Source organism: Herpailurus yagouaroundi, unplaced genomic scaffold, assembly GCF_014898765.1.
Source record: "Herpailurus yagouaroundi ecotype Mexico unplaced genomic scaffold, PumYag 67690, whole genome shotgun sequence".
In the NCBI taxonomy this organism is placed as follows: domain Eukaryota; kingdom Metazoa; phylum Chordata; class Mammalia; order Carnivora; family Felidae; genus Herpailurus; species Herpailurus yagouaroundi.
Genome location: NW_024420490.1, coordinates 3,072,225 through 3,094,753, shown reverse-complemented (window position 1 = coordinate 3,094,753; position 22,529 = coordinate 3,072,225). Strand labels below are relative to the sequence as shown.

General features: G+C 41.1%; 1 protein-coding gene and 1 non-coding gene across 8 annotated transcripts in view; one reads left to right on the top strand and one right to left on the bottom strand.

Annotated features, from left to right (window-relative positions):
- Positions 1 to 22,529, bottom strand: part of REPS2 (RALBP1 associated Eps domain containing 2) — a 234,510-nt gene that overhangs the window by 77,717 nt on the left and 134,264 nt on the right. For 5 of the 7 annotated variants that reach the window (XM_040468327.1, XM_040468330.1, XM_040468329.1 and 2 more), the window contains exons 12-13: positions 22,111 to 22,156; positions 18,174 to 18,310 (exon numbers count right to left, since the gene is read on the bottom strand). The exons of the other annotated variants lie outside the window; for them this stretch is intronic. In XM_040468327.1, coding sequence (XP_040324261.1) covers positions 18,174 to 18,310; positions 22,111 to 22,156 — 183 coding nt within the window. The remainder of the gene's footprint in view (positions 1 to 18,173; positions 18,311 to 22,110; positions 22,157 to 22,529) is intronic. 7 annotated transcript variants of the gene reach the window in all.
- TRNAK-CUU (transfer RNA lysine (anticodon CUU)) lies at positions 11,789 to 11,861 on the top strand. Its single transcript has one exon. It is a non-coding gene; the product is annotated as a tRNA-Lys (tRNA).

The following is a 22,529-nucleotide window of genomic DNA, read 5'->3' as shown; positions in this document are numbered from 1 at the left end:
TTGGATGTAAATTTAAAAAATAAAATTAAAAGAGAGAGAGAGAGTAAATAGCAGGAAAAAAAATCACCTAGTCCATGAAAACTTCCCAGAAATGAAGAATACGAGTTTCTAAATTAAAAGAGCCCAGAGTGCCCAGGACAACGGAAGAAAACAGACCCAGGGCAAGGCACATCGATATGAAATTTCAAAATAAAAGATTCTACAAGTTTCCTGCAGGGGGTGGAAGAGGAGGGGAGGCTGCATCCAAAGGATCAAGAGTCCAAAAGGTTTTAGACTTTTAAGATACCACTGGAAGCTAGAATTCATTGGAACAATGCCATGAAAATTCTGAAGAAAACTGATTTCCAACGGATGGCTTTCCCCAAAAGAGCAGCCTGCATGATGGTTCAAGTAAAGGTATTTTTAGACATTCAGGGTCTCATATTGAGCTCCATGCACCCTTTCCAAGAAACTACTCAAGGATGTGTTCTACCAAAGCAAGAGAGTAAACCAAGAAAGAGCAAAAGATGAGAACAGGATAAAAGAGATCCAACATGGGAGAAAGAAGAAAATCCTTGGATGACACAGATGGGGGATGCCATAATGAAAACTAAGTATGAGGCACAGAAGACAATCACTCTACATTTCTTCAAACAGATGAAACTAATACCTGTGTCAGAATTTCATAAAAGGAACTTTAGAAAATTGAGAGTCTGCAGTTGATTCAGGGCCAAGTACATTGAAAAGAAACAAGTTGATTATTCACTCCAAAGCCAACAAAAATCTGTCCAAGTAAGAAAAGTCAGTAATTTACTATATGGCTTACATAGTCATAATACTACCCTAAATACTACTGATCTAACCAAAATTCTAATATAACTGTACTGGGAGGGTGAAAGAGGAGAAAGATGCTAGAAAGGGAAGGCAGTAGATGATGACTAAAACTGAAAAGTCAACAAGAGGTTATACAAATATGTTATTTTGCAGTGTGAATGCCAAAAGAATATAAAAAAAACTCTGTAGCAGAGTATATTCTCTCAAGTCTTGAGGTTCATCAATAGCCTTGGAGGTACTTCCCAGACTTCAGTGTGTCCCCTCAATTCAGCATGGAGCCCTGGGCCTTCCCTTCCACCATATCAGGATACCAGCTGAGATTATTCACTTTTCCAGCTTTTTCCCTCTCTTTCCAGAAGTCATGTCCACCGACCCTCAGTCAAGAGAAGGTGAAACTAAGAGCACCCACTCACTTTACTTCACTCCAGATTTGGAGTATCAATAAGAAATCGCAAGATTTGCCTACTTGCACACACAACTTCTAGAAGGAAGCAGGCAGAGTCAAGAGTGCGCCCAAAGCCTCGAGTTTCCCCTTAGCTGCCACTCTTTCAAAAAAAAAAAAAAAAAAAGGCATGAGCTCCTGCATCTTTGCCTATTTGGTTCCTGCTGAAAAATCTCTACTTCGTGTTTATGACCGTGTTCATTTCCTTTTACAATAAGTGATATTAATCTAGGTTCATTCTACCAATTTTAAATCCAGTTCATCTTTTTATCTCCCACAGCACATAAACACACTGCCTTGTGCATATTAAGTACTCACATGGTGCATGAATAACTGAAATTGAATTTAGTAAAATAATCTCCTCTGATAATAGTTTCAGTCCATTCATGACCTTAAATTGGATTCAAGTATTTTATCCAGCATGCCCTAATCAATTTTAAAGAGAGAAAATGTATACCTTCATGCAAAGTGAAACTGAAAAAATACTTTGGCTGAGTAATCTAGCATACACATGCAAAAGATGACAACGTACCTGTTAAGAGTAACACCTGCTTGCCCGGAAGGGAAGAGAAGGAAAGAAGAGGGGAGGAGAACACTTTTGATGCATACATTAAAAGCTACCATCCTCGTGAAGCAACGGCAGGTTTATTCCTAAAATCTCACAGTTAACAGGTCGAACACCAGGTATCAGCAAGGCTCTGTCAAATCAAAAATTTTTTATAAGTTGGGGGGTGCCTGGGTGGCTCCGTCGGTTAAGCGTCCAACTCTTGATTTGGACTCTGGTCATGATCTCGCAGTCGTGGGATTGAGACCCACACCAGGCTCTGCACTGGGCATGGAGCCTGCTTAAGATTTTCTCTCTCCTTCTCCCTCTGCCCCTCTCCAGCTTGTGCGTGCTCTCTCCATCTCCCCCCAAAAAATAATTTTTGCATGTGTAATCAGAAAAAAAAAATGATACCCAAATCCTGAAAACAAGATTTAAAAGTTCATAAAAGAAACTGCTATTTAATCCTAAACTCAAAAAACACAGTAATAATTTCTGGTGTTCATTAATTTATTGAAAGATGTGCATTTTCTAACACTGATCTGCTGAATCTCAGGTTTCTAGTGTCTTCATCCCAAACTCTAACCTCTAAAATTCATCCTTTTATTATGCTAAGAAATTTCCAGACAGGGGCACCTGGGTGGCTCAGGTGGTTAAGTGTCTGACTTTGGTTCAGGTCAAATCTTGCGGTTCGTGAATTCAAGACCCACTTGGCACTCTGTGCTGATGGCTCAGAGCCTGGAGCCTGCTTCGGATTCTGTGTCTCCCTCTCTCTCTGCCCTCCCCTGCTCACGCTCTGTGTCTCTCTCTTAAAAAGAAAAAAAGAAAAAGAAATTTCCAGACAAAATATTATTCATATATGTTACTATCTATATACTAATTTCCTTCAGATTTTTACAAAGCCCCAAATCAACGACTTAATGAAAACGTGTTCCAAATTACTAAGTGGAAATAAAGCAGATGTGGCGTTGGATAGCTGCAAGGGACAGAAAGTCAATTCTTCAGGGGAGTGAAACTTGGAATAACTTCAGCTGTGAAAAGGCCTCCCATCCCCCCAAACTAGGAATATTTTATGAAGAAAATAAAAGCATTCAAATGCCAAAGGAAAAGAAAACACTTAAAGGATGGAAAATGTTGAAAGGAGTCTACCAGTGGGACCAACACTTTTAAGTATCAATCAAGTAGAGTTAGCCATAAGCAAAGCTTCAAGGATTTCATCAGGAAGGACCATTCCTCTTCTTGGAATCCATTAAAATGGCTATTTCTTTGTAATAGACAATGTACTTCCTTTCCTTTCTAATCATAAAAGCATGTGTGAGTCTATGCCTATCTCCTAATCACCCAGTTACACACAGTGATGGGTTCGTAGGTCACACACACCTATGAGTATGACCAAATATTTGCCAGGAGTACTCTTCCAACAAAATAGCTGCCTCGATCCACTGACAAGGCCCCAGTTCCCCCTAAACACACAAGCTTATTAAATTCTCTATTCAACACAATTATCTTTCACCAATTCAAAGACAGGAATTTACACATGACTTGGAACTGTTCAACAGGGAAAATATTAATGACTGAGTTGGTTAAAAAGTAATGAGGTCAAATTCAATTCTTCCACTTTGCAGATGAGAAAATTAAGGACAGAGAAGTAAAAGGACATCATGAAGGCTACTATGATGCAGTAATCAGTATCACATTTTGAACCCATAGGATAGGTAATGGTAAAGAGCACAAAGGTCACTGGGATAGGGGATAAACAGCTGGACAAATGTTACTGTATATCCAGGGAATAAGCACGTCAGAAAGTTGTAAAGAAAAGTACCGTAACTTCAAGGAACTAAAAGGATGCTTCTGAATATGCAATATACCACAAACTCAGATAAATGTTAGACACGATCTAAAAATGTGTCACTGTAGCAAATATTTAGCCTCCTGAGTCATGTGATTACCTCTACACAAGACTACATATGACTCCCTTGCTTTAAAAAATATTCAGGGGCACCTGGGTGGGTGAGTCAGTTGAGTGTCTGACTCAGGATTTCAGCTCGGGTCATAACGCACGGTTAGTGGGATCGATCCCCACACTGGGCTCTGGGCTGAGCTTGGAGCCTGCTTGAGATGCTCTCTCCCTCTCCTTTTGCCCCTCCCCCACTTTCACATGCACGCACATGCTCTAAAATAAAAAATATTCAGTGGAGTACTGTCATAAGGACATACAGATCAATAAAGAGAATGCAGAGTCCACAAACAAACCCTTATATTTACAGTCAAATGATTTTAAACAAAGGAGCCAAGGCAATAGGGAGAGATTTTCAGCAAATAGTGCTGGATATCTGCGTACGAACAAATGAACTTCTACCCTTACCTCATATTACATACAAAAATTAAATCAAAATGAATCAGAGATAGAAGCGCTAACACTGTAACATTTTTAGGAAGGATGAGTAGAAATGCTTCAAGACCTGGGGTGAGGCAAAGATTCCTTAGATATAGGACACCAAAAGCATAATCTAAACAGGACAAAATTGATAAACTGTACTTTACTGAAATGTACAACATTTTTGCTTCAAAATATACCATTAAGAAAATGCAAAGACAAGTCACAAAATGAGAAAATGTATTTGCAAATCACATATCTAATAAATGGCTTGTATGCAGAATATACAAAGAACTCCAGAATACAGAATTCAACAAGAAGAAGACAAACACCCAATTTAAAAATGGATAAATGATTTTAGCAGACATTTCACCAAAGAAGATATAGGAATCATTAGTAAGCACATGGAAAGATGCTCAACATCATTAGTCATCAGGGAAAAAGAAATCAAGAAATCAAAACCACAAAATGAAATACCACTTCCCATCTACTGAGATAGCTATAATTTTAAAAAATAGTAAGGTATTGGTAAAAATGTGAAGAAACAATAACTCTCATACACCGGCTGGTGGAAATGTAAAATGGTATGGCCACTTTAAAAAATAGTTTAGCAGTTTCTTAAATTCACCATACACCAAGTAATTCCACTTGTAGGTACTATGCCAAGAGAAATGAAAACATATGTTCCCACAAAGACTTGCATGCAAGTGTTCACGGCAGCCTTATTCATAAAAGGTAAAAAGTATAAACTCAAATGTCCATCAAACTGAAGAATGGATAGACAAAATGTGGTATATCCATACAACGGAAAACTGTTCCACAATAAAAAAAATGAAATACTGATACATGCTACAACTTCGATGAACCTCAAAAACATCATACAAAATACAGAAAGCTAGACACAAAAGACCCCATAGTGTTATGATTTTATTTATATGAAATGTCCAGAAAAGGCAAGTCTATGGAAACTGGAGGTAGATTACTGGTTATCTGGGGCTGGGCATGGGTATTGACTGTAAACATGCATGACGAATATTACTGGGGTGCTGAAAAGATTCTAAAACTGGAGTATAGTAACATCACAATTTGATAAATTTACTGGAAATCATGGAGGTGTACACTGTAAAACAGATGAACTTTATGGTCTGAAAATTATATCTCAATAGTTCTTTTAAAGCTAAGGGTGGGGGAAAAAAAGTATAATTAATCATATGGGAGAGAGAACATAAACAAAATGGGCCATAGTTGACCACTGTTGAGGCCAGGGATTCAGTACACTATTCCTTTCCTTTTTAAAAAAATTTTTTAACGTTTTATTTATTTTTGAGACAGAGAGAGACAGAGCATGAACGGGGGAGGGGCAGAGAGAGAGGGAGACACAGAATCGGAAGCAGGCTCCAGGCTCTGAGCCATCAGCCTAGAGCCCGACACAGGGCTCGAACTCACGGACCACGAGATCGTGACCTGAGCTGAAGTCAGGCACTTAACCGACTGAGCCACCCAGGCGCCCCTTCCTTTCTTTTTTTATATATATTTAAAGTTGTTAGGATGCCTGGGTGGTTCTGTTGGTTAAGGTCAGACTCTTGCTTTCAGCTTAGGTCATGATCTGAGAAATCATGGGAAATTGGGCCCCATGTTGGATTCTGTGCTGAGAGTGCAGAGCCTGCTTGGGATTCTCTCTCTCCCTCTCTGCCCTTCACCCCCACCCCCACCACCACACACATGCTCTCTCTCTCAAATAAATTTTAAAAAATAAAGTTGTTGATACTATATATGAGATATAAGATCTCCAAGTATTTATGAAGGCAAAACTTTTCTTTCCTGTCTAGCTAAAGAACCTCAGGAAATTGGCCGAACACTGTAAATCACATAAAAGAAAACACAGGAAAATACTATTAGTTTCTTGGCATATAGTGGGCACCATATCTATTCTTCAATGTATCTCTTAACTTTAGGTGTATTATTACCTATAGAAAAATAATAAGGTGTGCTACCCAAATTAAATTAATATAGACTGCTTTCTCTGACACCAAATCTGCTACAACAAAGACCTGAACAGAGAGAATTCTGATGAAGAACAAAGCAATTACATTTCTGGATCTCAGCATCACTGCCTATAGTATGTGAGAGTTGGCCAAGATAACATTTAAGTTCTCTTTGAGCATTGACACTTTCTGATTCCAGAATTTGCTTGCCAGTTTTTTCCAGTAACTCCTTCTTACACCATGGGATATGTGATACAGGTTAACTAGGTCCCAGATGAAAACACAGGCAGAGTTACGCAACAAAAACGCATGAGAATTAACTAAGCGGTAAAGTTCAAGTTTCATTTCTTGTACTACATTTACATAAATGCGTTTCTCCTAATCATGTTACTATGAAACTCCTTAGGTTGGTTCAAAACACTAGCTGTGCGTGTGTATGTTTGTGTTGGAAGGAAGGCAGGCAACCTAGGAAAAGACTCTATTACCTTGGTACAGTCTCTTTTCCACCAAGAATTTTTTAAAAATATGACATTTAAGTCTGAAACATTTCAAAATGAGTTTGTGATGACAACTATTCCATACCAAAGTTTCTCAATCACTCCACCTTTTGCAACCTGGATTAATCCTACCACTGCAATGAACTGTTTTAAGACTTCCTAAAAACACAGGTGGCGAACTCCTCCCCTAGTTTCTATTCTTTCTGGTCAGTCAGCAAATGTTAGACTTCCATTCTCCACTTATTCCTAAAATACCCTCCCCCCCAAGCATTCCCAGCCAAAGTACTTGACCCTTACTGAATTCATGTATTGTCATGGCTTTAGGTCCAGCTGTTAAGACAAAGGAATTTGGTGTTTACATGGAAAGACATGAAAAGTTTTGAGCAGGGAGGTGACAAGAGAGTTGAGCATAAGAAAATTAACCCTTGGGGCGCCTGGGTGGCTCAGTCAGTTAAAAGCATCCGGTTCTCTGTTTCGGCTCAGGTCATGATCTTGCAGTTTCATGAGTTCGAGCCCCGCGTTGGGCTCTGCGCTGACAGCTCTGAGCCTGGAGCCTGCTTCAGATTCTATGTCTCCCTCTCTCTGCCCCTCCCCTACTCGTGCTCTGTCTCTCTCAAAACTGAATAAATTTTAAAAATAAAATAAAATAAAAAAACTGCCCAGACTCAATGCCCTTCTCACATACAACTCTAATAGTGATTGGCAGAATGTAGGGCCATCTCCATATTCTTCTTAGAATTCTCCAGAGTACCTAGTACACAGTAAGTGTTCAGTGAACATTGGTTAAATGAGAAGACATTTTTGCTGGTCACCCTTACTGCAATCTATTTCAGCTTTCATATAACTCTTGAAACCAAAATGCATATAAGGAATTTAGTGATACACTGAGAACTGTGTTGGTTTATGGTATTCTTCAGTTCAAAAGTTTCGTAACAGTCATAAGCAAAAGGTCTATCAACAGGTACATGGGTAAATATGGCCCAAATTAATAAAGGTAAAAGAAATAGAATATCACCATTTTGCAACTACCAAAGAAATAATGGATCTCAATAGTAGTTTGCTGGAAACAGCTCATAGCAGCTTCTGAGAGCCAACTCAGTACACCTGTTCCAACCCCACATTTAGTGACACATCAGCAAGAATGAAATTGGCTGTGGCAGGAGTGTTTATACCATAAAAATTGGCAGACAGCCAGTTAAACATTGACCAACGCACCACTGGATAAAGGCAATGAAGCTCAATACCTGATAAAACGATTATATGAAAGGCTGTGGGGGATCTCGATGATAATGGATGAACCAGGCTAAAACTTCATGAACCCACTGATAAACCAAACATCACAAAAACCTAGGCATTAGACATCAGAGGCCTCCTACTGTGATGCAGCAGAAAATACACAGCATCACCAGTAATGATTCTTGCCAAAACTAGAATGTGATTCTAATCAAGCCTGGATCTACCTACCAGTTTGTAAGAAATACAAAAGACAGAAGGACAACAAGCCAAATATAGAATGTGGAATGTCTACAGGGTAGATGATTTTCTTACAGATGAATAAATACCAACTGGCGGTGGGGGGGGGGGAGGAACAGATTGTAGGAAGTTCCTATCGATTAAAAGAGACTTAATAGTCAAAACAAACACAGTGTGCATTGTAGCCCTTGTTTGAATACTAATTTACAAGTCACTACAAAAACACATACTTGAGACAATTCAGAAAATCTGAACATTGGCTAGATATTAGATATTAAGGGGTTATTGTTAATTTTGTTACATGATAAAGATTTAGTGATTTTTTTTTAAAAAGGCCTTATCCATTAGAGATACATATAATGTATATATGAAAGTATACAATATCTGGCACTTGATCTGGGGATGGGGATTTTCTACTTTTACATAAATTTGAAGTTTTCCTTAATACAGTTTTTAACAGAGTAACCAGTATACAGAATATATACAAAAGAATGACAAAATTACCAGTACTGACAGGGATATATCTCCAAGAAATAATGACTTGCCTAAAAGCGTTGGGGAAACATGTACAATGTGATACCAATTATTTTAATGACAAAAAACATTAAATTGATATTATGAGTGGACTAGAAAATGTCAGAGGGATAGCGGGCTTGGTGGAGATGAGGTTAAGGAACAGATCTGTCTGCACTGTACACAGAACAAAAAATTTGTCTATTACTCAAATGAGTTTTATTAGCATTTTAACGTATATTTATTTTTGAGAGACAGACGGCAGGCAGGGGAGGGGCAGAGAGCGAGGAAGACACAAAATCTGAAGCAGGCTCCAGGCTCTGAACTGTCAGCCCAGAGCCCGATGCGGAGCTTGAACCCACAGACCACGAAATCATGACCTGAGCCGAAGCCGGACACTTAACTGACTGAGCCACACAGGCGCCTCAATAAGCATTTTAAAAATAAAGGTCATACCTTTATCCGCATCCTCCAGGTATTCTAGTCCTGTTCTTTCCCACAGTCCCTTGTTCAAGCACTCAGCCAGCCAGGGAAAGCTGTAAAACCAGAGGGTCGATAGAAAAGAGAATGCATCCTGCCTAATTGCAGCACTAGCTGCCCCCTCACCTTGGCAAGCCTTTGTAAACCCTCTACAGGCACAAGTCACAGCACTATGCTAGTAGAGAAACTTTCACATAACTATTGGAAAAGAAAAAAAAAACCTATACATAGCGGAAGGAACAGGAAACAGGAAAAAGAAGGACCAAGTGACACTATACTGCAGCCAACACCTTTTACCTATCAACTACTGAGAAGTGCAAAAGAAAACCTTAATGCTGTCACTACAAATTCTTTCTTTTTAAGTTTACTTATTTTGCGGGGGGGCAAGAGAAAGACAGGGAGAGAATCCCAAGCAGGCTCCATGCCACCAGCACAGAGCCCAATGGAGGGCTCGGACTCATGAACCATGAGAGCTCGAACTCACGAACCAGGAGATCATGACCTGAACCAAAATCAAGAGTTGGATGCTTAACCAAATGAGCCACCCAGGTGCCCCTGTCACTACAAACTCTGAGTGTTACTTCTAATTTTTTTTAATGTTTTATTCATTTTTGAAAGAAGAGAGAGAGAGAGAGAGAGAGAGTCAGTCCCACCAGTGGAGGAGGGGGAGAGGCAGAGAGAGAGGAAGCAACAGAATACAAAGCAGGCTCCAGGCTCTGCACTGTCAGCACAGAGCCTGACGCGGGGCTCGAACCCATGGACCATGAGATAATGACCTGAGCCAAAGTCAGATGCTTCACTGACTGAGCCAGTCAGAGAAAAAGTACAATTGTATGCAAGCAGCCAGTTAATGATTCTTTAAATGTTTTCCAAACACTAAAAGGGATTTCCTCCATGATTTGTGGTAGCTGCAGGATTGCTTAAGCAGTTAAAAGTCCAATAATGAGTATGCTGCCAAACTCATCATCTAAGTCAAGGATGTGTCCAGACAACTAAGAGACCAGTTAACAAGGTTACAAGATAGATCAATATATAAAAACCCATTATATTTTGGGGCACGTAAGTGGCTCGGTCAGTTAAGCATCCGACTTAGGCTCAGGTCATGATCTCACGGTTTGTAAGTTCAAGCCCCACATTGAGCTCCACACTGGGCTTCACGCTGACAGTATGGAGTCTGCTTGGGATTCTCACTCTCTCCTGTTCTCTCCCTGCCCCTTCACCACCTGCACATGCTCTCTCTCTCTCAAAATAAATAAACTTAAAAAAATTATATTTCTATACACCAGCAATGAAGACTGAAAAAATGAAATTAAGAAAACAATTCCCTTTAAACTAACATCAAAATAAACAAAATATTTAACAATAAATTTTTTAAGTGTGAAACTTATATGTGAAAACTACAAAATACTGTTGAAAGAAATTAAAGACTTACATAAATGGAAATATATCCTGTGCTCATGAACTATAAGACTTAATACTGTTAAGATGGAAAACATCATGTTGTAGACCATAAATGTGTACAATTTTTGTCAATTACTCTCATTATAAAGTTGGGGGAAAATATTGTTGAGACAGCAATACTAACCAAACTGATCTACAGAGTCAATGCAATCCCTACCAGATGCCCAGCTGCCTTTAATATAAATTGACAACCTGATCATAAATTTCATATGGAAATGCAAGGAACCCAGAATAACCAAAACAATCTTGAAAAAGAATAAAGTGGGCAGATTCACACGTCCCAATTGCAAAACTTACTACAATTCTGCAACAATCAAGACAGTATGGTGCTAGCTTAATGGAATAGAATTGAGAATCCAGAAATAAACCTTTATGGTCATGATCAGTTGATTTTTCAACAAGGGTGCCAGGAAAATTAAACAGGTAATTAATAGTTTTCTCAACAAATGGTACTGGAACAACTGGGTAGCCACATGCAAAAAAACAAAAAACAAAAAACAAAAAACAAAATTTGAACCCCTGCCTCACACCACATACAAAAAATCAACTCAAAATTGATCAGAGACCTAAATGTAAAAGTGAAAAATATCAAACTCTTGTGACCTTGAATTGAGCAATGATTTCTAAGATATGATACCAAAAGCACAAATGACAAAAGAAAAAATAAACTGGACTTCATTAAAATTAAAAGTTTCTGCACTTCAAAGGATACCATCAAAAGTTTGAAAGGACAACCCACAAACTGAGAAAATATTTGTAAATCATATATCTGAAAAGGGACTTGTATCCAGAATATATAAAGAACCCTTACAAACTCAACAATAAGAAGACAAACAGCCCAATTTAAAAATGCGCAAAGATGGGGCGCCTGGGTGGCGCAGTCGGTTAAGCGTCCGACTTCAGCCAGGTCACGATCTCGCGGTCCGTGAGTTCGAGCCCCGCGTCAGGCTCTGGGCTGATGGCTCAGAGCCTGGAGCCTGTTTCTGATTCTGTGTCTCCCTCTCTCTCTGCCCCTCCCCCGTTCATGCTCTGTCTCTCTCTGTCGCAAAAATAAATAAACGTTGAAAAAAAAATAAAAAAATAAAAAATAAAAATGCGCAAAGATTTGGAAGAGACATTTCCCTAAAATTGGCGCAAATATGGCCAACAAGCACATGAAACGATGTTCATCATTAGTCATTAGAAAAATGCAAATAAAGGGGTGCCTGGCTGGCTCAGTCGGTAGAGCATCTGACTCTTGATCTTGTGATCATGGGTTCAAGCCCCATGTTGGGTACAGAGACTACTTTAAAATAATAATAGTAAAAAAAAAAATGGAAATCAAAACCATGATAAGATAAAACTTCACGATGGCTAAAATAAAAACGACAGGCAATAACAAGAGCTTCAAGAATAAACTGCGGTCCTCACAGATTGCTAGTGAGATGGTAAACTGGTGCAACTACTTCGGTAGTTCCTGGAGATGTCCAACTTACAGTTACCGTACAACCCAGAAAGTTCACTCCCATGGATATCCATGAACTGATAAATGAATAAAATGTGCCATATTCATAGAATATAATATTATTCATCTATAAAAGGAATGAAGTTCTCCTACATGCTACAACATGGATGAACCTCGCAACCATTATATTCAATGAAAGAAGCCAGTTACAAAAGACCATATATTATGTGATGCCACTAATATGGAATGTCCAGAACAGGCAAATTCATACAAATGGAAAGTATGTTAGAGGATGCCAAAAGCTGGGGGAAGAGGAAAGGGGAATGAAAAGGGGCTGCTAGTGAGCATGGGGTTTCTTTTTAGAGTGAGGAAAATGTTCTAAAACTGGATAATGCTGGTGGTTGCACAACAGTGTAAATCTACTACAAGCCACTGAATTGTATACTTTAAAAAGGGAGAATCTTAGGGGTGCCTGGGTGGCTCAGTCGGTTAAGCACTGGACTTTGGCTCAGGTCATGATCTCACTGTTCGTGAATTTGAGCCCTGCGTCGGGCTCTGTGCTGACAGCCCAGAGCCTGTAGCCTGCTTTGGATTCTGTGTCTTCCTCTTTCTCTGCCCCTCCCCTGCTCGCGCGCTGTCTCTGCCTCTCTCTCAAAATAAAAAATATTAAAAAAAAACTTTTTTAAAAAGGCGAATTTTATAGTGTGTGGATTTTGTCTCAATAAAGCTTTGATTAAAAAAAATTGTCCAGACTGCCAAACTGAACCATTAAGCTGGATGTGTACTGCAGACCCAAAAGTTTGGGGGTGGGGCAGGAATCCCATAATCCTACTAGATTTTAAAAGAGAACCAAGTAGCACTCACATGAATGATACAATAAGGAAATCTATAAGGTCAAAGCCGTCTGTGTGAGCAAATTCATCCTTGGGAGAACTTGAACGGTTAAGTTGGTAAGACATATTGTATCTCTTCTTCCCAAGGTGTTTACCTATTTCTCAAGTTGCAGAAAAATGTATTTGTTTGTAGGAAACCCCAGACAGACTCTTCTCAGATTGCCAACTAAAAGATACACCCCCATTCCAAGGTAAGAGAGAGCCGTTATCACACTTTGCCCATCCGTAGATCTCACAATGGAGGCTAGAGGAAGTCCTCTAAAACTATTCCTCACTATTGGAAAGGCACTCAAAAGGAATCTGAAGAACCTATCAGAACCTTAAAGAATGTCCTAAAATGCTTCTGTTATTTCAGGTGCATTCTAGGAAGTGGCAACAGATTGGTCATAAAAATACCCTGGATAGAGAATAGTAGGCAAGTTTGAGACAGGTAAACTCAGCCAGGAAGGACATTTCTGGTGCTCTCAGGTACCATCTGGTCATTGCGACTACGGAGTGAAAAGTAAAATTTTTAATATCGGGGTGCCTAGGTGGCTCAGTTAGCTGAGTGTCCAACTTCAGCTCAGATCATGATCTTACGGTTCAGTTCATGAGTTTAAGCCCTACATCGGGGCTTGTTGCTGTCAGTGCAGAGCCTGCTTTGGATCCTCTATCCCCCTCTCTCTCTGTGCCTCCTCCAACTCATAACGCTCTCTCAAAAATAAATAAAACATTAAAAATAATAATATCTATATATGAGGCAAAATTTAAAAGATACAAGTGCAGAGGGGCACGTAGGTGGCTCAGTCAGTTAAGCATCCAACTCTTGATCTTGGCTCAGGTCATGATCTCACAGTTCTTTTTTTTTTTTTTAAATCTTTTTTTTCAACGTTTGTTTATTTTTGGGACAGAGAGAGACAGAGCATGAACGGGGGAAGGGCAGAGAGAGAGGGAGACACAGAATCGGAAACAGGCTCCAGGCTCTGAGCCATCAGCCCAGACTCTGACGCGGGGCTCGAACTCACGGACCGCGAGATCGTGACCTGGCTGAAGTCGGACGCTTAACCGACTGCGCCACCCAGGCGCCCCACGATCTCACAGTTCTTGAGTTCAAGCCCCACATCAGGCTCTGTGCTGATATCGTGAAGCCTGGTTGGGATTCTGTCTCTCCTTCTTTCTGCCCCTCCCCCACTTCTTCTCGCTTGCTCTCTCTCTCTCTCTCTCTCACTTAAAAACCAAGATACGGGGCGCCTGGGTGGCGCAGTCGGTTAAGCGTCCGACTTCAGCCAGGTCACGATCTCGTGGTCCGTGGGTTCGGGCCCCGCGTCGGGCTCTGGGCTGATGGCTCAGAGCCTGGAGCCTGTTTCCGATTCTGTGTCTCCCTCTCTCTCTGCCCCTCCCCCGTTCATGCTCTGTCTCTCTCTGTCCCCCAAAAAATAAATAAACGTTGAAAAAAAAATTAAAAAAAAAAAAACCAAGATACAAGTGGGTATTCAATGAAAAGTGAGTTTCTCTCTCACTTCTGTTCCCAGTCATCCTATTGTCTTCCCCAGAGGCAACCACTGTTACCACTTTTCTAAGTATCCTTCCGGAAACTGTCTACACATTTAAAAAGAACATACATATTCTGCACTGTGCCTTCTTCACTTAGATAGGTCTCCACTTAGTACACATACCTTATTCTTTTTAACTGCTTCGTAAGTATTCATAATATGGATGTACTGTAACTTCCTAGCCCCGGAATGGATTTTTATTATCACGATGTCTAAAGCAGAGATAAAACGTTAGCAACCCATGGGTAGTATCTACCCATGGATGTGTTTTTTTCAGCCATCACAATGGTTTGAACACGTGGATCTCAATGTATTTGACCATACGGGATGTGGTGGAAAGAGCTGTCCACCAACATCCACTCTCCTCTTTTATAGTAAGAGGGATGTCAACGGGAAATGGCTACCCTACCAGGAGCTACACTGCCCAGCTGCCTGCAGCCAGCTATCTCCACGGGACTAGCTTTCCCCAGTTAAAAGTTGAGTGGAAGTGATGAAGGTTTCTGGTCTGCAGCTTTAAAGGGATGGCTATGGGGGCACCTGGGTGGCGCAGTCGGTTAAGCGTCCGACTTCAGCCAGGTCACGATCTCGCGCTCCGTGAGTTCGAGCCCCGCGTCAGGCTCTGGGCTGATGGCTCAGAGCCTGGAGCCTGTTTCCGATTCTGTGTCTCCCTCTCTCTCTGCCCCTCGCCCGTTCATGCTCTGTCTCTCTCTGTCCCAAAAATAAATAAACGTTGAAAAAATAAATAAATAAATAAATAAATAAATAAATAAATAAATAAATAAATAAAAATAAAGGGATGGCTATGTTTCCTCCACACAGTCCCTGCCCCTCCTGCCAGGCTGACTGACGCCCAATGACTGGAAGAGGGCTCTCCGTGGCCTGAAGGGGGTTCACCAGCAGCGTCCTCTGGTTGCAAGCTTTAGGCATGGCTTTGGAGCAGGTCACCGTTGAGAGTGGAATGAGGGTAGTGGAACAAAAGATAACCCTGTTATGAAAAATATTTGCTTCATGAAAACAACTGTTTCGATGAGAAACAGGAGGTTAGGTTCTAAAAAGTACTACTTTCGCAGTGTGGTTTTTCTTACAGGAATTTCAGTAATAAAATGTTTTGTGGCTATAAGCATAGAACTATAAAATCTAAACATCACTGAACAAGTCCCAGGTTTGACTACATCTAGGTTTTGTACACTTGCATCACCACAGAGACTTTCTTACACGTTTTTATTTTCTCTCAAACACAGCAGCTGTTCAAGCCTTGAGAGGATGGCTCCGCAACCTGGATCAGCTATTACAAAGGTGATCTGATCTCTCTTTTACACACGGCATTCGTGTCATACCAATGCCTGCCTATGAAAGCATACACCTTTAGGTCTAATACCAGCACCTACCTATCTAGAGCCCTGGGAGAATCTAGACTCCTGTGAATATAAATTGAGACTGTTTTACAGGTATCAAAGTAAAGCCAATTGCCCCTGACTGCCAAGTGGCCTCCTTCATTTTTATAGATTTACATTCTATACCAGCCCTTTGCAGGGCACCTGGCTGGCTCAGTCGGTAGAGCATGCGACTCTTGATCTCCAGGTTGTGAGTGCGAACCCGATGTTGGGTGTAGAGATTACTTTAAAAAAATAAAATATTCAAATCAGCCCTTTGTTATCCTTCCCCATATCATGTTACCTATCTGCATAAATGTGAAGGCATTAATGCCACCCTCTTCTAAGCTCTTCCCTTAAATCCCACCCAAATCCGACACCGAGTCTGTGGGCTCTCCTCCCTTTGGTAGCTACAGTCTTTTATTCTATATCCTTCTCCTCCCTTTATATAAACATCAGCCCTCCTATGTAACAACCACCTCATCACTTTCTTCACTTCCCTCTTTCATTCCTGCTTCTTGGCATCATCTCTCCATCCTGTTTCTTCTCCACACAGTCAGTCCACCGTAGGCCACTCTGACTCAGCAATCTAGCCTCACTTCCCCTGTTTTTCACAATCCTGTGTTTCTACCACAGCAGGCAACTGGGGCTCGGTCCCTCTGTGAGCCCACCAAGGAACTATCCCACGGGAGATCAAGGGAGTCAGGGGACTTTATCCTCAGACTCCCTTTCCTCAATGATCTTCTGTGCAAATGAGTGCGTATGGATCAAACATGCTGCTATTAGGATCATGTTTATCATCTCACCAAAACCCTACAACTCTGCGGACAGTTGGCCCTATTTTACAGATTAAAAATCTGAAATGCAGAAAGATTAAGCCACTTGCTGAAAATTAAACAGTTAATAAGCAGCTGAGCTGGACTCCAAATCCAGCCTCGTCTCTTCCATTCTATGATGCAATGTCGGAAAAGCCACAGCACATCCATTCCCCAGCACGGTCGGCACTCGTGGGCTTGCACAGCCAGAGAGATGCTTGCATGCTTCCAGCCTCTCCTCCCAAGGAAAACATATTAAGATAGCTGCCCAGATTGTTTTAATCTTCTTGCATGCATAGGAAAACCTTCTAGGTCATAATCCACCAGCCATGTGAAATTTTTATAGCATCATCATCCATGGCTACTCCCACCTCAAATACCAGTTACTATGAAATTATGCCAGAATTTGGATCAAAGTATGGGGGAAAATGCAAGGCAAATTTTTATCTGATGAACTCATGGCAGAGAATCAAATTTCATAGAGAGTTCCAGACTCTAGTATATTAAAAAACAATCTGTAACTTTACTGTGAGGAGACTACTTTATTAGAACAACTAAAACATGCTGAGCTCTGCTGGGACACAGGGGTCATGCTAATGCGTGAGCCAAAGAGAGTCTTTTCTTGCTTTAGTAGAAAATATAATAATCTGCAAATCACTAGCATCTGAGGCTGGCTTGATTTAAAATGCACACAGATACAGAAAAAGTTCCAGGAAATCACTGTATTTATAGCTTGCCTACATTAGTCAGCGGAACGGCCCTCGCTGCTCCCAAAATAACACTTGGGAAGGCGCTGCATCCTAGCACCTTCACTAAAGCCAAGGCATGGTTCTCATCTGCTGCTCTGTAAGTTCCCTAGGAGGACCTCTCCCCCTTCCCAGGGAGCCAGGCAAGCAGACAGGGCCCTCCAACCTCCCTCACCACCCGCCCAGCTGTACAGTGGCTGCCTCAAGGAAGTCCCAGCCCCAGAAGGCCCCCAGCAGGCTACCTAGAGGAGCCCTGGCCTTAATCCCCTCCACCAACCAGCTAACCATCAGTCAGATTTAGAAAGCAGAGCCCCCTTAGCATTAAACCCTCCAGGACACAGGATCTTCACCACACGGGTAAGACACAGGAGAAGATTCTGGCCGGGTGTTGATCACCAAGATCTTTCACAAAAGAACCGCGTAAGCGTTGGGGAAGTAACAGACAGTAATCCCATATATAAATTACCACAATGCAGCAGAGAACAAGACCCCAGCCATGCACACTCAGTGGGCTATGTGGGGTTAAAGTATTTTAATCCTCTTGGTACAGAATTTCTTAATTCCTGGTCCATAGCAAGTGTGGGCAAGGCTCCAGACACATGGGAGATCTATCTGCCTAGAACTGCTTTCCCTCCCAGGAATACCATAGCAACTCGAAGACCTTCCCAGGATGGGAAACGGCCAGGTCTGCTCGTCCCGTGAACTCACAAAGGCCTCTGTGGCAGACACACATCCACGGACTCCCACAGTTAAAGGAAAGACTGGGGTGCAGAGGGGCACTTCACCTGGCACACTGGGCTGGAAGACTTTATTCAGATCCAAGGAGGAGGCTCTGGAGTGGGTTTTCTGTGGCCGCGGTGGTGGGGTGGGAGGGTCCTCGCCCCTTTTCATGGCCTCTTCTATGGAGGTGCTAGAGTAAGATCTGCAGCAAAATAAGGAGAGGTCGGAAGGGAGACAGCAAAGCTTTAGTCTCTGAAGTAGGGTTGGAATGGAAACACCCACTACAAAGGACTGACCAGTTCCCATCTCGAAGCAACAATGAATTCTACTGTCCCTTGGGTGCCAGTATCTGCAGTAACTGCCCACACCCAACCCGTGAATCAGAAACTTTTTAACCTCTTTGTTCATATTATATCTTAGACCTAAATTTACCCAAAGGAAAAGCTAAATTCAAACCAGTTTCTACTGGTACTGTTAATAAGAATAACATGTAAACCTTCTGCTTAGGTACTTCCATATTGTAACAGAAGGGCTTCATGGGTTAACAGACTGCAGAAGTTTCCTCCTGTTTACATGCAAACGTGATGACAGGCACATATGGAAGTGGGACAGATAACCTGAGAGTAAGTATCCGATGCTCAGGGGAATATGCCACAAGTGAAATTCAGGAAAGGAAAACACACATCAGTCAGATGGAGGGGTCGAGGCTGTCTCAGCATGAGAAAGACCACTTTGGGGGTCAAATTTTCAAAGCAAAAGCATCCTCTTAACCTTCTCCCTCCCTCGGTAACAAGTCAGTAGCTAACTAACTAGGCAACTTCTGAGACTGTAACTCCAATAATGACATTTAAAGAAATAGGAAATAAATAACTTCCAAAGGTCACATAGCTAGAAAGTTACATAGGTTCGATTCAAACTCCCAATCTCTTTCTAAATTCCATTTTTAAAATATTCTGATACTGCCTATGAGCCAGGAAAGAAATCTTTTGGTAGTAGCGGCTAAACTACTTAGAGACGTAATTATTTTCTAAATTAATTCAACTCAGTCTATTGCTTAGAAATAGCTTTGTGGATGAGTTCCCAATATGATTTTCTAAAAAGCGGATGTGTATATCCGTTCTGCTCAGCTTCTCGGCTAAGTTCATGTCAAAGAAGAAAATGACCTTTGAGTCAGAGATAGGTTCTAGGGACAAATTAACCTCAGGAAACTGCTATCAGTATTTAGCTATTAGAGAGGCATTTATAAAATCAGAATCTATCTATTACTATTAAGCAATTTCAATTCTTGGTAAAGCTGGTTTGGGCATAGCAAGATTTTACCTTCCTGAATCATTCCCTCAAGGGTTTCCTTGTGGTGGCTGAAGAGTTTTGTTTGTCAAGCAAGATTGCAATCTTTAATAAAGTCACCATAATGGCATGTGACGTGCTCTGGGGTGGTCCCTGTAAAATAAGTGGCATGACGGGCAAGGCAAAGGCATGTAGGAACCAGCACGAAGAACGCTCTAGTACTTTCAACCAGAGTCAGAGGAAATTGATAAGAAAGAACATTTTCAAATGGGAACACTTGATTTGAAAAGGAAATGGGAGACTCCTGCTAGAAATTAAAAGAACTTTCAAGCATTTGACTTCGGCTCAGGTCATGATCTCACAGTTCTTGAGTTCAAGCCCCACATCAGGCTCTGTGCAGACAGCTTAGAGCCTGGAGCCTGCTTCAGTTTTTGTGTCTCCCTCTCTCTCTGCCCCACCCCTGCTCATACTCTGTGTCTCTCAAAAAATGAATAAATGTTAAAAAAAAATAAAAAGATTTAGGGGCGCCTGGATGGCTCAGTCGATTGGGCGACTGACTTCACTCAGGTCGTTATCTCACAGATTGTGAGTTCAAGCCCCATGTCGGGCTCTGTGCTAACAGCTCAGAGCCTGGAGTCTGCATCATATTCTGTGTCTCCCTCTCTCTCTGCCCCTCTCCCGCTCACATTCTGTCTTTCTCCTTCAAAAATAAACATTAAAAAAAAATTAAAGAAAAATAAAGAACTTTCTATGCCAGACAGAGCTTTAGTGACATTTTTCAGTCAAGAAAGAAAAAATAATATGTGTGCGTGTGTACACTAACACATATATATAGTTAGGCACACCATCCCATCCCACATACCTCATTCCATTTTATTCCCATATGTAACCTGTATACTTGTATTTCCATATGGAAAGTTAACTGAGTATCAAATAAGTGATACTGGAAAACTAGGACCACAACCAATTTCAATATAAATGTGCAGGGAATCAACACAATAATGAATATAAGTAATGTCAGAATGGGGATTTTCCCTCTTCCCCTCACATTTCTACAAAGTTTTATTATTCTAAAAAGGAAAATAAAAATAATTTGACTCTCTCGGTCTCAGTAAAGACCCAGTGGGTTGTAGTGAAAATAAAAAGGTCCAAATTAGACCAGGAGACCAATCCTTAAAAGAACATATAAAATTTGGCCATAGAGGGGTGCCTGGGTGGCTCAGTCGGTTGAGCATCCGACTTCGGCTCAGGTCATGATCTCGCAGTTGGTGGGTTCAATCCCAGTGTCGGGCTCTGTGCTGACAGCTCAGAGCCTGGAGCCTGCTTCCGATTCTGTGTCTCCCTCTCTCTCTCTGCCCTCCCCCACTCACTCTGTCTCTCTCTCTCTCTCTCAAAAATAGATAAACATTAAAAAATAAAATAAAATAAATAAAATTTGGCAGAGATATTAATAATAGAATATGTGACTATGAAGTTTTGTACTTTCACTCGCTTTGAGAAAAAGAGGAAGTCAACAGAAGAAAAATGTGAGGCTCAAATTATAGTTAATATAGCACACCTAAGCAGCTTCCTGCAAGTCAAAGGTTTTTCCTACTATGAGGTCAGATAAATGTTACTATTCCTACATCCTAAAGTCAGTACGGACTAATTTGCAAAAGAGCCATTCATCCTTAAAAAAACAACAACAACAACAAAGGATGAGTAAATGTGGCAGCCATAGAGAAAAACGGTGACTGTATCTTTTCTTCTGGCCAAAAAGAATTCCTGTATCTATTGTTTCAAAAAACATGACTATAGGTATCTGTACCTTCTATAAACAAGAAAACAAATCCCCAATATAGAAAATCCAGGTATACAAATTAGACTAAGGGGTAACTCTCAGATTTACACAAAGAGGAGATTTCCTTAAATGTCGGTATTTCAAGCATATAAAGTATCAGACTTAATTTCACTTTTTCAGGGACGTGTCTAAGTAGCCAAAGGAAGAAAAAAGTCACTAAGAGCCAAAGCAAACATTGGAAGCCACAAACGTACTGTCCTATCTTCCACTGTATTCCTACCACTGAAAAGTGCTCCCAATACCATCTCCCCTCTCTGATGTTCTATTCATGTTCATGTATTTCTCCTCCATCTGCCATTCTGATGTCCAATGCCAACCACAACTCTGCCTTCCTGGCTCTCCCTCTTCTACCAATCTAAAAACTGTGACTCCAAAAAGAGGCTCTAAGATAGGATAAAACAGACCATAAGCACCGCTTACCCAAAGCTTCAAGCCTCATTTTAAAATGACTGTGAGCATTTGTTTTTCCTACTCTAGATTTTATCCCTCAGGTGTCTGTTTGGTGTCGACCTTGTCACGACAGTAAATTTCAGGGTTAGTCACCTCCTAACCACTTTTCCTTCTCTGCAAAGCCACTGCCCTCTATTCCTTATCATCCTGCAACAAGGGGGCCACGGCACACAAGCCACTTCTTGTCAGTCGACCAGCCAGCAGCAGCCACCACCTTCTACCACTAAGAGACACAGAAATTAAGAGTCTCCCAGCAGCACTGCAAGCTCCGATCAGGCCCCTCGTGACAAAGGAACTCACCCATTGTCTAAGCTGCCAATCTAAAGGAAAAGGAGATCGTGGGTTGGGCTTTGGGTTGTGGGACTTTATTTCTAGTCAAAGAAAGGGTACGAAGGGCATTAAAGCAGAAATTAAACAAACACTACCTGGATCTTGGTCTTGCTTTGAGGCTGTTGGAATCCTTAGAAGTGGCTGAAACAAAGACCGGTTGTTGTTTACTTGGCTTTCATTTCTGCGGTTGAACAGGTTTATAAGCAATACCCGGGCTAGTAGAGAACATATATCTCAACAGGTAAATATGAGGTGCAGGCATCCCTGTGGAGAACTTAACCGCCTCCACATCTTCATTATTTTCTCATTTCATTTCTAAAGCTAAAGGCACAGTTCAAAGGAAAGAAAATCCAACATTTTTCTTCCTTCTGTCAGAGCACTAAGGAGCTATTCTCAAATCTACGCTGATGAATAAATTCCAAACTAAAAAGACAACCCTCTCATGGGGTTATCTACTTATATGAGGGGTTCTGACGTGTGGTTTCCTTGGTCTATCATGATAGCTTAGTAACTG